Source organism: Armigeres subalbatus, chromosome 3, assembly GCF_024139115.2.
Source record: "Armigeres subalbatus isolate Guangzhou_Male chromosome 3, GZ_Asu_2, whole genome shotgun sequence".
Lineage (NCBI taxonomy): Eukaryota > Metazoa > Arthropoda > Insecta > Diptera > Culicidae > Armigeres > Armigeres subalbatus.
In genome coordinates, this window is record NC_085141.1 from 354,337,198 (window position 1) to 354,354,168 (window position 16,971).

Here is a 16,971-nt window from a genome sequence, read left to right on the forward strand (position 1 = left end):
AACACTCCGTTCACTCGTTTGATCAATGCCCTCAGCATAATCGTTCGTCAATATCACCGATGTTGCCAACCCGTTTTGCGTTGGCGGTTTTTTCGAGTTCAAATTTTAGAAATATTCAATTACATCCTACACTTTTTCGCGCGAAGGTGACGTTACAGAAGAAGTGTAGGGGGTAATTAAATATTTTTAAAATTTAAATCTTTTAAAAACTCTATTTGACGCGCAAGTGACATTACAGAAAAAGTGTAGGAGGTAATTTAATATTTTTTAAATTTAAACTCGAAATGGCCGCCAACACAAAACGGATTGGCAACACCGGTGATAATGACGAATGATTATGCTAAGGGCATTGATCAAACGAGTGATCGGAGTGTTTTCTATCCTTTGAAAAATGCACAATAAATGTGACCGAAACGTTAGGTTTAGAATGGATATCCGTTTATGATCTAAATAATAAGAAAGCCGAGAACTGTCTACATTACAAGATAGGTAATATTCAATCAAACTTGCGATTGATTCAAATCAGAGAATATAACATTTGTTAATAACACTCCAAAGTTTACAAATGAATTTTGAATTCACTGTAAAGAGTTATGGAATCCGACAGGACATTGCATTAGACGTAGGGACGTAGCCTCAATAAATAAATAAAGGAAGTCGACAGGAATCTGCCCTGGGCCCGAGTGAAGGCTAAAGTGATCAGATGCCAAGGATGGAGATCTATTACGTTGGCTATACGTTTTCCTCCTAGTGAGAAGGGTGAAGTGAGAAATGAGTAGTGAGTAGTGAGAAACGTAAAGTAAGAAATGAGCAGTGAGGAATGAGAAGTAAGAAGTGAAAAGTAGGAAGTGAGAAGTGAGAAATAAGAAGCAAGAAGTGAGGAACGAGAAGTGAGAAATGAGATGTGAGAAGCAAATAAAGAGAAGAAGCGAAATGAGAAGTGAGAAGTAAGCTAAGAGAAGTAAAATATGAGAAATGAGTAGTGATAAGTGAGAAACGAGATTTGAGAAGTGAAAAGAGAGAAGTGAGAAATGATAATGAAGAAATGAAAAGTGAGAAAACATATGAATGAAGCAAGAAGAAAAATGAAAAAAAGAAAAAAAGGAGAATGAAAAAGGTAAAAGAATGAATGAAGAAAAACGAATAAAGAAGTAAGAAAGAAGAAGGACGGAGGAAAATCTAAAAACGAAAAAGTAAGAAGGCAGAAGGAAGAAAGAAGAAAGGAGAAAGAAGATGGAAGAAGGAAGCAGAAGAAAGAAACAATGGCGAAGGAAGAAGGAACAAAAAAGAATGAAAGATCAAGGAGAATGAAGAAAGAAGAAAGAAATTCAGAAAGATTAATGGAAAAAGAAGAATGAAGAAGAAGGAAGAAGGAAGAAGGAAGAAAAAAGTATTTAAAAAATGAAGAAGGAAGAAGTAAGTTGAATGAAGGATAAAAAAGAAGGAAGAACAAAGAAGGATGAAAGATGAAGAAAACGACGAATGAAAAAGGGAGAAGGTGGAAAAAAGAAGAAAAACAGATGAGGAAGAAAATAGGAGGAAGAATGGAAAAGGAAACAAAGAAGAAGGAAGAAAGAAAGGAAAAGGAATCAAGAAAAAGGCAGAAGGAAGAAGGAAGAAGAAAGAAGGAAGAAGAAAGAAGAGAGAAAAAGAGAAAAGAGAAAAATGAAGAAAGAAAGAGGAAAGAAAAAGGAAAAATGCAGAAGGATAAAGAAAAAAAATGAATGAATGGAAAAGTTAGAAAGAGTAAAGGGGAAGAAGAGTGAAGAAATTATTAAAGATGAAGAAGAAAGAATTTAAAAGAAGAGAAAAAAATAAAGCTTTGAGCTTGAGCTTGAGCTTGATTGACTGCTCGTAGTTGCTACTCCATTATGACCAGATCAGCTGTTCTTGCACAGGGAACCAACAGATGTTTTCTTGGGACTAGCACACATCTTCAATGTACAAGTACTGGTGATCTCATTTGTTAGGTCATACTGGCGCCTACCACGTCAGAATGCAAGTCAATGTAGGTAAGGGGGAGGAAATGATGATGCAATCACTCGCCCACTGCAAGCCGAATATACCTCTGCACTTGCCACGAGTTCATGCGGAATTTGTTGGAATTTCTGGGTTAGGTTGGAGAGGCAGAGGTCCGTCTTGGTTAACGAGCTGCCAATGTGATAGATAGGAGAAGGTAACTGATAGAATTTCTAATTGGATGAAGGAAACGAGCTCTATAGTTCATTTCCAATTCTAGCAGATTACTGATAGAATACTCAAGTTGAAGGTATAGGAATAATAATGGAAACGGTATGGAAGCCCATTTCCAGTTCTAGCGATTGCTAGAACATGAGAAATAAAGAGAAAGATACAAAGTAGGAGAATGGAACGGACCTGGGATTGAACCCACGACCTCCTGCGTATGAGGCAGAAGCAGTAGCCATATGACTACCAAGCCCGCTAGTTAAAAGAAGAAAAAAAAAATAAAGAAGAAAAAATCAAAAATGAGAAATGACGGAAAACTGAAAAAAAAATAAAATTAAAATTTGAAAAAGGATGATGAAAACAGCAAGAAGGATGAAGGAAGAAAGATGATACAAAATATAAGTTAGGAGGAGAAAGAAAGGAATATAAAAGAAGTACATTGTTTGTTTGAGAAACTGCAAATAATCATTTCACATAATTCTGAGAAAATAACAAAACAATGTTTTTGAACGGCTTTGGAACATTTCGTTGATTGACATTTAGTTTAATAACATATGGTCAAATGACATTTCGTTGAAAGGACGTTTAGTCGAAGGGGAATATGGTCGAATGGAAATGAGTTTCTTATTCTTTTCATTGATACTCTTTTTCCCCTCAATACAATACATTTCAATACAATAATTAGTTCAGAATAGAATTCTCTCCCAACCATAATTCGTTGATTATTGGCCGAAAATTTAATTTCGATCGAATGGTCATTTGCAGTACTGTAAAAGGTCGTGATCGTCATCAGACAGAGAGCAAAGCGCCTTTTTCATGAAAGGATGTTGTGTTTCATTTTAAAACTAAAATTTCTAAATTATTTTAATAGATATACGCGAATAAAAGTGACTAGTCGGTAAATTAATCATATTCCTTTTAATCACCGAGTTGAAAGTGGTAATAAACACAAAAATTAAGCAGATATTGCACACTTTCCTGCCCTGTCACGGGACAAATATTTGTTGAGATTTTTTTTGACTAAAGTTTTTTTTCGTTCAAATAGCCATTCGACGGAACGTCATTAGACTAAATGTTCCAAGATTATTAATTCGAAAATCCGCTTTCGACCAAATGCCCTTTCGACCAAACGTAATTCGACCAAATGTACGAATATTCTTCATCTAAAATCTGATTTCGACTATATGTCCCCTCGACGTAGTGTCCTTTCGACCAAACGTCATTCGACCAAATGTCCTGCGTCTCTATTCTTTTCCGACTGGATGTACCTTAGACCAAATATCAATTCTACGTAATGTCCTTTCGACCAAATGTCATTCGACTAATTGTCATTCGACGAACAAATTTGAACCGAATCTTTCGATTTCTTCGACACAGATCAATACTTACAGGCAAAATTCAACGCCCTGGGGCCTTTCCAGCATAGAAACGGAATACAAACGAACAAAATTTCATACATTTCCCAAAAAAAAAAAAATCAAAATACGTTTATTTTTGGGCAAGTGTTTAGAACATTTGGCCAAAAAAAGGTTAAAAATGGAAAGAAAAGGAATAAATGTATTCTCACTTTCAACTTCTCACCTTTCACTTCTCTTTTAACCTAGTGACCATTCGGCCTAATGTATGATGAACAGAAATAAAGCTTAAAAAGCATTCGGCCTAATGACAAATCGCCCTAATGGTCATTCGGCTTAATAGTCTTCTTTATTCTGTCCTCTTTATTCTCCATACTTAAAACAATTTCTTTTATTTACTTCTGTCTTATTTTGACACCTTCCACTCTGCCTTTTTATTTTTCTCTCTTCCTCTAGTTGTTTCTTCTTTTTATTTTTTCCATTCTTTACTCTCTTTCCCTGTTCATTTTCTTTTTGTTTCTTACTTATACATGTTTTTCTCATCTTTCATCTTCTTCTTTACTCATTTCTCAATGCTCACTTTTTACCTCACCTTCAATTGTGAGAACTGATAAGTGATAACTGTGAAATGAGAAAAAACGAAAAAGATGCGAAAATTTTCACTTCTGCCTTCTTATTGTTATTTGCTTCGAACTGATAACATTAGAGAGTCTGTTCTCTCTCTTCTCCATTCTTACTTCTCAATACCCACTTTTCAATGCTCATTTCATACTTCGCGTTTCTCAATACTCACAATTCAGGAGATTTTTTTCTGGCTTGTCATAAACACAGTGGCAAATGTGCATGAGTCAGATTTTTTTTGAGGGGCTTCAAAAGTCATCGAGCATCATGAGAGCGAGTCTGTCTATTCATCTTTCTCTCTACGTCCACGATTTTTGTTTTAAACAGAATGCCGCACCGGAGGTTCAATAAATGCTTTTTTGTCGGACGCCACACTCGTTTGTATTTTGTTTTTGCTTATCTCTTCCTTACTCAGTTGGTTTGAGCCTCTGACGTTTCAGGGTTGGCATTGTGCATCTCGAATCGAATCACTCGATTCGTACGTTTTTGCATTCGTTTCGAAAAAAAATGCGGCATTATGTATTTCGTTCGATTTCATTCAGTCGCAGTACAAGATTTCGAATAGTGCTGTACTACCTCAATCGAGTATGTTCTGTCAAACGAAATGTAAACAGAGAGAATAAGAGATAGCTATCTCCATGTTTAGTATGCCGCCCGGTGGAGAGACAACCTTCAGCGCATGGCGAATCCCAAGTAACATTTTAAAATGTATCATGCTCTATAAGAGGTTTTCATGACCAGTTGCTAATAAAACTAATAACTCCACCTAAACCTCTTCCTAACATCATTAAGATAGCCTTCCGGCCTAATGGACCAATCTAGAAGAAGTTATTAAAACCGTATTAAGAGTAGCAATAAAACTGAAATAAAACATTGTATTGAATTTGTTGATACTCTATAAGAGGTTGTCGTGACCATCATAAGAGTAACAATAAAACTGTTTCAATTTCATATTATGGATTAAATTTATTGTCATTCCATTGCCTTTGTTTTTATCTTCACTAGATAACAATGTCACCTGATGTGTGCAAAATGAAGCTTCTGATTTTACTTGTAACGGTTGATGTTGAAAATGAAGTATTGTTTAAGTAGTTCATACAACAGAATGACATGCGCAACGAAATTTATCGTGAATATTGAGTTTGTAGAAGCTTAAAATCAAAGCGCCTCGAAATTATCGAATAATCACATGAAAATAGGAAATTAAATAATTTTCTAAACTGCTCAAAATATTTCAATTTCATATAGTTTTCAATAAAGCAACTGTGCTTCTATCAGAAAACCTCTGAAATAATTTAATTCCACTAATGAATAATCAATTTGATCGTAATTGATGTAGTTTTTCAATCAGGGCTATGACGTTGATCATTATTTCAACATGGCGACATTCCTTTTTATGAAAACAAAAAATCTGACGATAAATAGCTCAATGGCTTATGTGATAATCTCAATAATTCTCTTTGGTTACTTCATGACCGTTTTAAACTTGTTATAAAACTTTGTCAAGATTACACTTCCCTACAACAGATGGCTTTCGGTTCGATAACACGCAGCCTAGTGGCTGAGGTGGGAAGCACTTTTCATCCTACAGGCAACGATGCCAAATCTGTGGGAATTAAAGCTCTCGGCAAATTTGCGGATCCATATAAGAAATTTACGAATGCTAGTAATTTCCTGAAATTAGTGAACCTGCGAATATATGGAATATTACCCATTCGTATTTTTGGTGTAATTTTTTTTTATTCGTATATTTATTTGGTAGGCACTCTGTGCCGTGATCTACTGTGGTACTCTGCTGTACAGAGTCCACACAGAATCTATTTTTAGATGTCCATAATTCGTTATTGTTGTCGTTGCCAGTCCATATCATCGTGAGTCCATTGTGTTCATTTGTCTATGTGGTGAATCCAGTGATCGTTGCTTTGTTCGGTTGCCATTAATTGAAGAACGTTGTAGGAATGCCTCCGAGAAGAACAGTTTTGTCAGTCGTCATCAGGCAGCCGTGTCGGTGAGGCGCGTTCCCCAAAACGCCACCGTAGGGACTGCGCTTCTGGCGACTGACAAGGGTTTGGTGGAGGGGCTGGGAATCGAACACATGACCATTCGCTTATGAGGCGAACGTGTAGCCAACTACGCTACGGGACCCCTTAATTTGGTGTAATTTGTAGGAATCAAATATGTGTGTATGTTACAAGGACAAATTCTTTAACCAGGAGCACATTAGCATGAGGAAAAATGCAAAAATTATTTTCTCCTTCACTTTTTTTAGAAATCGGAAAATCGAAATCATCGTGAATTAAAATGATTCTTCATCGCATTGGCTTTTCATGAAAAGCCGCAAGTCAATTAAATGCACATATTTAATAGAATTTCACATTTATGTGTCTCATTTCCCAAATCTCACTCAAAACAATTTTTTTTAAATTTGGGAAATGAGAAGCATCTAAAGTTTATCAGACACATATGTCACCCACATTTTGTCGGTAAAAATATTGCGTAACTCACGTATAAGTTATACGGCAACACTGCTTTCCAAATTCATCATGGCGAATAGATCGAGTCAGGTTGAGTAGTTTTAAAGCAGTGACCCAAACTGGTTTTATGGCGCATTTGAAAGCAATAATAAAACTATTATTAAAACTTCAAAGCTAACAAAAAGTTTAGTTTTAAAACATGCTTTATAAGTGTTTTATGGATATCTCAAGATTAACTTAAAACATTTGTTCGTTAGCATTGTTTATGACCACCATAAAACAATAGGCTTTAATTATTCCAACAATAAAACCTTATTAAAATTCATATAAAACCAAACGGCCAAAGAATTGTTACTTGGGATGTGAGTAAACAGAGAGAAAAGGAGTAACTTCATCAGCGTGTAGCATGTTGCCTGTTGGAAAGGCATCCTTCAGGGCATGAATTGGTAGCTAATTTATAAACAAGCAAATTGTGCTCAATGACTATAAAAAGGTATATTATTTATTGAGCAGTTGTAACCGATTAAAACATTATGTCGATACGATATGTTTTGTAAATTGAGATATTGTTACGACACAAATTATAAGTTTTATATTTATTCGAGTTTATGCCACAGATTTTCCCCATCGATTTTTCACGAGGTTTATCGAAATCGTCAAGAAATATGTGAAAACTGTAAAAAAAATCCAACTTAATCCACCGAGTGGTGATACTGCCTTTCTCGCATTTAGCCAAGACACCAACCTTATATGGCGCTTATATAGTTCGATTCTATTTTCTTAACAACTTGCAAACGCAATGGTCGATCGTTATCAAAATCAATAGTGATCAACAAGGCTTTGTCCCCTGTCGAATGCAACTTGTTGCGAGAAAATCGGTTAAGAATTACTATATGAAAAAGTGGCTAATGTTTTTCGGTTTTCGTGTGCACACACACACACACACATACACACGGACAGACATTTGTTCAGACTCTTGAACAACATTCGAAAGCTATAAAGGTGACGAGATTTTTTCATTCGACTTGAGTCGTTTTCCAGTGTGCTATCGAGTATCCATAATGCCAAAAAAAATCTCGTTATTCTTGTACCTCCTCGAGCATACTCGAACGATGAGTCGAGATCAAATCGAGATCAAATCGAAAGCCGTAATGCCAAACATGTTCGACTCGATAGAATTACGTTCGAATCAAGATGCGCAATGCCACCCCTTCTTATTTTGCTCCAGATGATTTTATTTAATTCTATCGAGTTTCTGGGAGTTATGTCAAGCCTGGAATTTTTTTTAACGATGCGATTAAATTGCATTTGGTTGAACAACATACGAAAGAACCTTTGGCCAGATTGCGTTTGAACATTTTGCAACTACCAGTTAGTTGTGAACTATATAGAAAGCTTGGTTTCAGTTTTTCGTAAATTCGAGCCAAGTCCAATGCCTGTAGCTGTTTGATACAATGATTTGGTCGCCAACAACATGTTCGTCGGAATCCAAACTGGAGGGCTGAATGATTTGTTCGGCCAAACGATTTGTTTGTCCAAAAGATCATTTTGGCGAAATGACTATTGCGGTCAAAGTACCCGATCAGAATATCGCTTTGGCTTAACGACCCATTGACTAAATGATTCGTGTTGCAGCACGATTTGTTCGGTCTGAATTACAAGTTCGGTCAAACTACGTTTTTAACTATAAATGACTACTTTTGCCAAAGGGCTGTCCTACACATTCGGCAAATTTCTTTGAATTGGCTCAAGATTCATTTCGGATTTCAATCATTTTGAATGTATTCACATTCGCTTTGAATTAGATTAGGGTTTTGGGTGTGTGCATTGGGTTTTAAAACAGATCTACTTATTTGCTTTAAAAAAAGTTGCTTTGGATGTTAGATTATATTATGCAGTATAATTGGAGTATTGGAGTTTGTAGTTGCGATTGAATTGACTCTGAATAAATTTTAGGTAAATAAAGAATATAGGGTTTCGAATGATATTCCCGGCAGGGAATTATTCCTGGCATAGGCTCAAAAATCAAATACTGAAACATTATTTTGCCAAAACTCCTATGTAACCGTGTGTGATCACTCGAGAATTCACGATACAGCAAGTCGAAATTGAGCTTAAAGGTGAAATTGCGGTTTTGCCGATGTGTACCGGTGTGCCGAAGTGTAAGTGCCGAAAATCCCTGCCGTATAAAAAATTGAAGTAGAATTAGTGCACAGGAAACTTTTGCTAACTGGGCTAAGACGGAAATCAACGAATGTTGCTGTTTATCGTGGCCGTATGGATTCAGCACAAGCCAGACAAAAATGGTTGCAACAACTTGATTTTGAGTAAATTTATTACTTTTGAGTTGCAGGAAACTGTGTAGAACATGAGTGATTATAGCTTCCAGCGATCGATGTTTCCATGTAAAAAATGAGAAATTATTTTATCTATTCCTATACAAAGCATTTATTGATTGTGCTTGACTTATTTGTTAACATTTTAACAACGGAGCGAGTCCTCGAAGGTTGATATGTTGAAGATTTTGACGACACTGAACATCGATGACATTATCTGCTCAAGCGACTCGCGTTCAGAATTAGGTTTGCATTGATTTGAGATTGTTGATTGTCATTCAATAGCGAGAAGGCATAATACTTTTAAGTATTGACCTACGCAAAGAAATCACGGATCAATGGCTATGATATGTCATGGCATATGAGTGATGACGTCAACCATGGTGCAATGATTAACATTCGAGTGAAGGTTTCATGTTCAAAAATAAAGAAATTAGTTACGCGTGCCATCGACTGCACGCAACTGCCATGTGATGGTTCACATTGTTGTAGCTTTGGCCTATTAGTACCAAGTTGATTGATTGCCAAGTCGAATCCTAACGGTACGTGGAACCGAAAAGTACCACGCGTTCCCATTCGCTCACTTAGCAACAATCGCTCTGTCAGGGGTTTTGTTTACACGACATCGGTGTCCTGTTTGATTCGTGCGCTGCTCGCTCGGTGAATGTTGCATTCGCGGAGCAAAGTTCAGCTCATCTTCGAAAATAACCCAAACAATCAGCGAAAGAGAATCGTTTTTTGGCAGCAACTGGGCCTTGTATTACTTTGCAAGTGTAAACAAAACTAGCGTGAGCAGATCTGAAATTCAGATTCCGCTCGAAATGTTGGTCGAGATCGACTACATAATCGAAGGTCGATTAGGCGAAATGAGAATATTGAATGACTAAGTAATTTATTCGATTAAAAAAGGCTCCACATAATATGTATGTCAAATTATACCAAGGTTCCAAATTGTTCGAAAAAACAGCGAGATTGAATAAACATTTAAGGAAAACGCGGGCTTCCGTACATACACTCGTTTACCTATAATAAATTCAGTACGAATTAATTCGGGAAGGTTGCTGGCGATGAATCCACTAAAGGTGTTAGACTTTGATAATTAATACGTATTGAGTTGAATTGTCTTTCATTCGGAAATTGCAGCAGTTTTTTGTAACTTTTAAAACGGTGCGAGTCCTCTACGATCTGGAAAAGTTCTGATCCTTTCGATCTAGTTCGAGTCTACAATCGTTATAATCAAATAGGTTATTTAATATTCATTTAATATCCAATAATTTCTGTCGAAATGTTTGGATTTACAAAAATTGTAATACCAAGTAAATGGCATTCCAAATACGAAACTTGATGGGTGATTTTTGTGCATTCCAAAAATAAATAAAATCAATCAGACAAATAAATATGATTCGAAAATCAATGTACATATTACACTTTATAGTGTAATTATGGTATGGAATATCAACCTCAGTTCGTCTCAATCTATGTTGCAGAGAAAAAGAACCCCAAGGCAGCAAAGTGAACATCCTGGAATGGAAATAAGCTCAAAATCAAACAACCAAAAATCTAGCAATATGGTCGGAGCAATTTATGATGATAACCAAAAATGCAAACGAAACGGAGCATCGTACATACAACCTTCCGTATCGAGAACCCGACCGGGGTGGTGGAATGCAAATAAAAAAGCACATCACATCAAAACATCCAAACAAAATCACCAGCGCATGACTTCGCGGGTCCGCTTCGCGAGCTCTATACGCTAAAAGGTTATGGGCGAGGTGGTGCCAATACGTTAGGAGAAAATGGAGATTTGTTTTTGTTTACATTAAACCGTTGTGTTTTTCTTCTCACCTTGCCTTCATGTGCCCGATCCGATCCTATTTCGTTTAATTTATGCACGTATACACCTCAATCTCGATTAACTGAAGCGGGTCCAAAGTTCCGTTCGTTTTGCTATTTTCACCGTCCGTTCGTCGAAGGTTTTCTCCGGATTGCGGTGCGCTTTTTGCTTTCATACTCGAGCATACTGGTATATAGGAGGAACTCTCGAACGATTGTTTTATTACCCTATATTGGCTCACATTTTTATCTTTGAATAATAAAATGCAACAGGATTAACGATTGAGCTTAATCTATGCAAATGGGGCTGGTAGTGTAACCTTTTTGTACACTCATATACATAATGTCAATATCTTACTATTCATCAACGAAGGTAGAATTATTTCGGAGTCACCTGTTAGCCTTGCAAACAAATGCATAAGATTGCAAACCAAAGATTTTGTTTGTTTAGTTTTATTTAGACTGCTTTCAATATTATTCATTAGTTCGCCACCGCCGGTACAGGAGCAGGGGAGAAAGACTCTCGATCAGATCTCTCTTTGCGAGTCCAAAAGGATATCTACTTCCTGGAATTTGTATGCAGGCCATTGAATAAAAACTATGGAAATGTGCTACTTGGTCGAAAAGCAGAATTAAGGAAGAAGAGGTATTCTAAAAATTCTAATCTGTAACCAATAGAGTTCTTAATACACACATTTATCTAACTTTCATCGATTCGTATTCAAAGTGATGTTCGCTCTTGAAGAGCATAATCGATATAGTTATGTAAACAAAAACCACAAATTTCATTAGCAGCACATCACCGGTACCTGACATATCTACGCCTTGTTGGAGGTTGATTTTTCGCACTTTCCACCTCCATTCATTTTCACCATTGCAGGGCTGGTAGCGACCGATGCCGCTCAAAATAGTGACTTTAGTGACCAAAGCTGATGAAAAAAGGGACCAAATAGTGACTTTCAATTGCAGAAAAAGTGACCAAATAGTGACTTTCAGTTTCAATTGAAAGTTCGATGAGAGGAAATCAAGCGTTTTTGAGTCGAATGAGAATCTTTTGTTCGTAATTTATGGCGGAAAACATCTTTCACGCACCACTCTTTTCTCTTATACTATGTTCGCATTACGACCTGAATAACACCAAGACTGAATTACAAAAGAAGCTCATCAAGATAGCCGAATAACATGTCACAAGGCCCTAGTGCGAACATAGTATTAGAACGAACTCAGAAGAGGAACGAAAATCGTACACGCTAACTTTAATCTACTCAGTGACTAAGTAAAACAGTATTGCCCTCTCTTTTAATCCCATGGAAAATTTACTAAATATCAGTCAAAAGCAAAACTACTCAAAACTATGAGTACACGTAAAAAAATAACCTTATATATTATGGCAAAAAACCATTCGAAAATACTTATACTCTTCATTATGCCACCTAATGAATGATGCGATATCAAAAAGCTAATAACATTCATAAGTTAATGAAAAGTATAAGTTTCCGAATGTATGTGACTAATGCGATGTATAAGTTTTTTCTTATACATGTCATTAAGCGCCTGCTTTGACAAACAAGTATTAGAAATATTAATAATAAACAACATTAATTTTTTTTACTACACTTGCGAGCAGATCAAATTTTTACGCCACTGGAAGTGAGCGAAACATGGTTATGACTCATAAGACCTGTTTTTCTTTTCCGAAAAAATGATTTCTTGGCAAAAATCTGCGTGAATGAGCATTCTCTTCTTGTGAGAATGAGTGAAAATTATGTTTTAATAGAAAGATGCAGAGATTTGTTATAGATGCCACGGAAGTTATTGGAATTTTAAGTTTAAAAATAACAACAGTACGGATCGTTTTGGTAGAAAACGAAACAAAAATTATGAAGATTCTGGTACAACCAGCATGGGATTGAACGCACGACTTGCAGGATCATGCTCTCTGAGCTTTTAAATATTTTTCCTCCAAAATACGCAGATTTTCCAACTTGCTGTGCGTATTCATGAACGATTTTTGCTATGAAATTCGATAGCGCATGCAATCTTCAAAATTGGGGAGACTTGATTCTCTCTATGATATCTACTCAATAAATACTTTTTTAGAGCAAACCCTTCATTACATCTGTCACATCTACCAAAAAAATAGCCGTTTGAGAACAATTTATATTTTCTTTTTTTTTGCCAAACTTCTCAAGTCTCCTCATATTGTGGCAACAACTCAAAATCCAACTATCCTGAAAATGTGGTGGGATGTTGACATTTTTATCAGTGAAGATCATTTAGCATATTTACGGCTTTGTGCTGTGAAAAAAATGATAGTATTTTGTCATTATTAAGGTGGTCAATCAAAAAAATAACTCGCCATTTAACTATCATTTGTCTAGAAAAAGTATAATAAAAATACGCTTTAACAATACTACCACAGATAACAGATATTGAGGCTGGCATCCGATACGTGTGTAAACATCCGCAACCGTTAATTCAAATGTATTTCAACTTGGGACCGCGTTTGACAATCGATTGGAGATGGCGCAAGGATCATTGTCATTGAAAACGAAGCCCGAATGCGGCTGTCAAATATATTGGCTGCGTTCGACGGTTGCTTATCAGCTGCGTTCGAATGTACTGCCGCAATCAGTTGAGTAGATGGCAGTAGTGGGCCAACGTATATCAATTCACAAATTTACACAGGATTTCCAATAAAATTTGATCTAGCCTAAATATCTGTTATCTGTGATACTACTATACTACCGTGAATCGCATTTTTGTCCCATATGAACAGAAAACCCAGCCAAGATATGCGACTCACAGCAGTAAAGCTCTCGGTAAAATAGCGGAGAATTAAGTCTCCCAAGGAACCAAGTCTTCCCACCTTACCTATATAAAGTTTAAGCTTTAAAACAAAATCGGAATCGGCAGGTCTCCTGCTTGCATGACTGTATACCAACTTAAAAATTGTGACATAAAATACCTTTATTTAGCTACTGGTAAAATGCGCAGTGGCGTCACGTAACCTTACTTTTTACCTGTGCACTGACCCAAAAAATGAAAATTCTGATATTTTGACAGCCAAAATGGAAAATAAAATTATCATAGACGTTTAAACTAATCAAAATCTAGTAATTCTATGCATTTCCGGACACCAATTCCTTAAATTTAAAGCCAGTGCACAGGTAGATTAGGGAAACGCCACTGAAAATGCGAATAAGAACAGCGAGTTAAATGGCTGGCGAAGTTCCTCAGTGATAAAGATCCGTAATTACATTTCCGCAATGATCAAAGCATCATCCGACGAATACATAAAGATTTATTTAAAAAAATCTTAGTCAATAGCTTCAAAATAGTTCATAAAAGTGACTTTTTGCTAGAAAAAGTGACTTTAGTGACTTGAGGTCGAAAAAAGAGATTTTTTAGTGACTTTCCCGAAAAAAGTGACCAAGTCACTAAAAAGTGACCCGCTACCAGGCCTGCCATTGCATCATTCAACGGAACGTTATCTGAAAATCGCGCAGAAAAATTCGCCAGGCATTCCGCGCTTTCTCCGATTGATAAATGAATCGGTAATGTGTTGTTTGTCTAAATCTTCTTTCTGTCGCTTCTGTGTTTTGTTTTCTATTTTCTCTCTGTGTTGTTGTTTTTGTGTCTCGTATTTCTTGCTGCGCGATCGCGAGCCGCTCGCACGATTCGAGGCCACCGCTACTTGATTTTTATTGCTTTCGTTGTTTTTGTTATGTTTTTCTTTTCTACTTACGAGACTGTGATGTGTTTCCTCATCGAAGTGTTTTTGCTGGTTTATTGTTATGGGCACTTTTTCTTGTGTCTGTTTCTAATTTTAGTTACCCGAAAACCGGTGGCAATAAAATTCAAACATTGTAAAAAACAAAACCAGACTGATTAACGGTGAGGGCGTAGGTGATTTTGTAAACAATGTATCATCATTTTCTTAAGCTATTTGTGCACTATTTCAAGCCGCAAAAATCAAAAAAAAGAACTACTATTCTTCAAGACGAATCAAATTGTTTAACTTCAAGAAGGCATCTTGTTGATAGGTATGTGAGGCTCAACTGGATCATAACAATGCAATGGCTTATCAACCTACCAAGCAAAACATCACTCATAAGCTGATGAAACGGTTGAGAAGAAAAACGAAACGGCGCAAACATCATATCGGATGCACCAATGCAGCATCTAAAGTTTGCAATGTCTACGTCGCGGACGGTCACCTCACAACGGTACCGTATATGAATGGCAGCAATTTTGAAAGAGGTAATCACTTTCCACACGGTTCGGAGTATCGGACCGTCCGTGTAGGCGCGCGGCGTTGATTGACGACCGCTTTCGAAGAACAATAACACAGTACCCAGAAGTGAGTTTATACATTTAGACCTGTGCAGCACCATGAGGGGTGATTCAGTTATTTTGGTTTTAAAGACCTTTCATCCAGTCATGCCAAAATCTTGATCGGCTGTTCTCGAACAAGGGTAACAAACCGTATCCGTTAACGGAAGATTTCATTGCATTCAATAAAGCAATCTTACCTCATCGGCGTAGTGCACCGCGTCAACTTCGTACTTCTGCTTGAAATCGTCCAACGAGAGCAGCGGGCCCATCCAGACGGCATACTCGGACGGAAGCCGTGGCACGTACAGCGCGGTGCTTCCGGTTGCGACATCTACGGTACCGTAGCAGCCGGGTTCCGTTACCCCGAACAAATACATGAAGTAGGATTCCTATACGGGAGATGGGTGGTAAAAGAAATAATGTAAAAAAGGTTGAATCGAATAAAAATTAGAATAAAACATATGTAGGGGAAGAGGCCCCAAAACGCCCCCCCGATGCAAAACGCCTTTTGTGGTTTCCCTCATATTTACCGTCATTAATATGTCCGTAACAAAACTAGATCTAAAATTATGTAGGATAGGCGAAGAAAGTTTCAAAATAGTGCCTGGGAAGGTCGGAAAAACCGAAAATTTCCACATTTTGAAGAAACATCTAACATTTTGGCGAGGCAAAACGCCCTAGTGGCAATAACCTACAAAGTACTTGCGTCTCCACGGACTATCCATACTAGAATGCTGATTCGCCGACGCGTGGTACTTTGTTCCCTAGGAGCTGCCAGCTAAAAGGCGTTTTGCCTCATGAGTTTTCCGGCAACAAAATATCACCACTTTTTTGAAATGTGAATATTATCAATATGATTGAGATTTTTGACAATTTTTGAATGGCATCAACTAGCTAACTTGTTTAACTGATGCATAATGTAAAAATACCCATGAATAGCGTTACAAATAAGACAATAGAGCAGTGTTTGCTTAGCTAGGGCATATTGCCCCCCCTTCCCCTATGTTTAAGGTTTGTTTATAAATTAAAATATTTTATTTTTTACAACGCGAGTAGCTTAAACAATATCAACACTCATAACATAGGCTGTTACTGCGCATTTACACGATTTAGACGAAGATTCCTTTCATAAGTCAATAGACCGATTTAACAGCCACATGCTAGCACAATGGTTGATGGTTGACAGTTGATGGAGACGCATGGTAATTGATGCTAAACATTGCTCATTAGCATTCAACGAGCGACTTCATGGCGTCTTATCTTTTTTTGTTCGTAATTTCCGAGTGTCATTCCCAGGATTTTTAGTCCATACTGCCTTTCAATTGGGAAATCGACTGACTAGGGTTCTGCCAAACCGCACCAAGCGGCTTTTTGATTCACTTGTAATATTTTGTTCGTAAAAAGAAAATGGAAACCAGTTCATATCAACTCATACATACATCTGTTGCAGGACACTCTCAGTTATGGGGTTGAAGGATATCCGGTACGATTTGCGGTCAATTAAATCTGCTAACAGAAAGCTTGGGTAAAAAAAGGTACTATTTGATGGCGCTTTGTGCGATTTGCCAGAACTCAGACCAAGTTAATGACTAATTAGGAATTGATTCTCACAGGTATTTTAAACAACGCTGCACAGTAGACCTAGCCGCTTTTAAGATTGACAAACTATTGTTTGCTACGTACTTTTACTATACGTACTATATCATCAAATATTATTGGCATTTAAAGATAATCCAAACCAAGGATGTTATCGATCATTTAGTAATCCTCGTTTTACCATGTAGCAATAACACATTCCAGAGGTTAGATTTTAAAACTCTGTATAAC

The 16,971-nt window shown here is 36.9% G+C and overlaps 1 protein-coding gene across 3 annotated transcripts in view; it reads right to left on the bottom strand.

Annotated features, from left to right (window-relative positions):
* LOC134226108 (xaa-Pro dipeptidase) overlaps positions 1 to 16,971 on the bottom strand; it is a 445,683-nt gene that overhangs the window by 133,485 nt on the left and 295,227 nt on the right. For all 3 annotated transcript variants that reach the window (XM_062706662.1, XM_062706663.1, XM_062706664.1), the window contains one exon: positions 15,342 to 15,533. In XM_062706662.1, the coding sequence (XP_062562646.1) occupies positions 15,342 to 15,533 (192 nt within the window). The remainder of the gene's footprint in view (positions 1 to 15,341; positions 15,534 to 16,971) is intronic.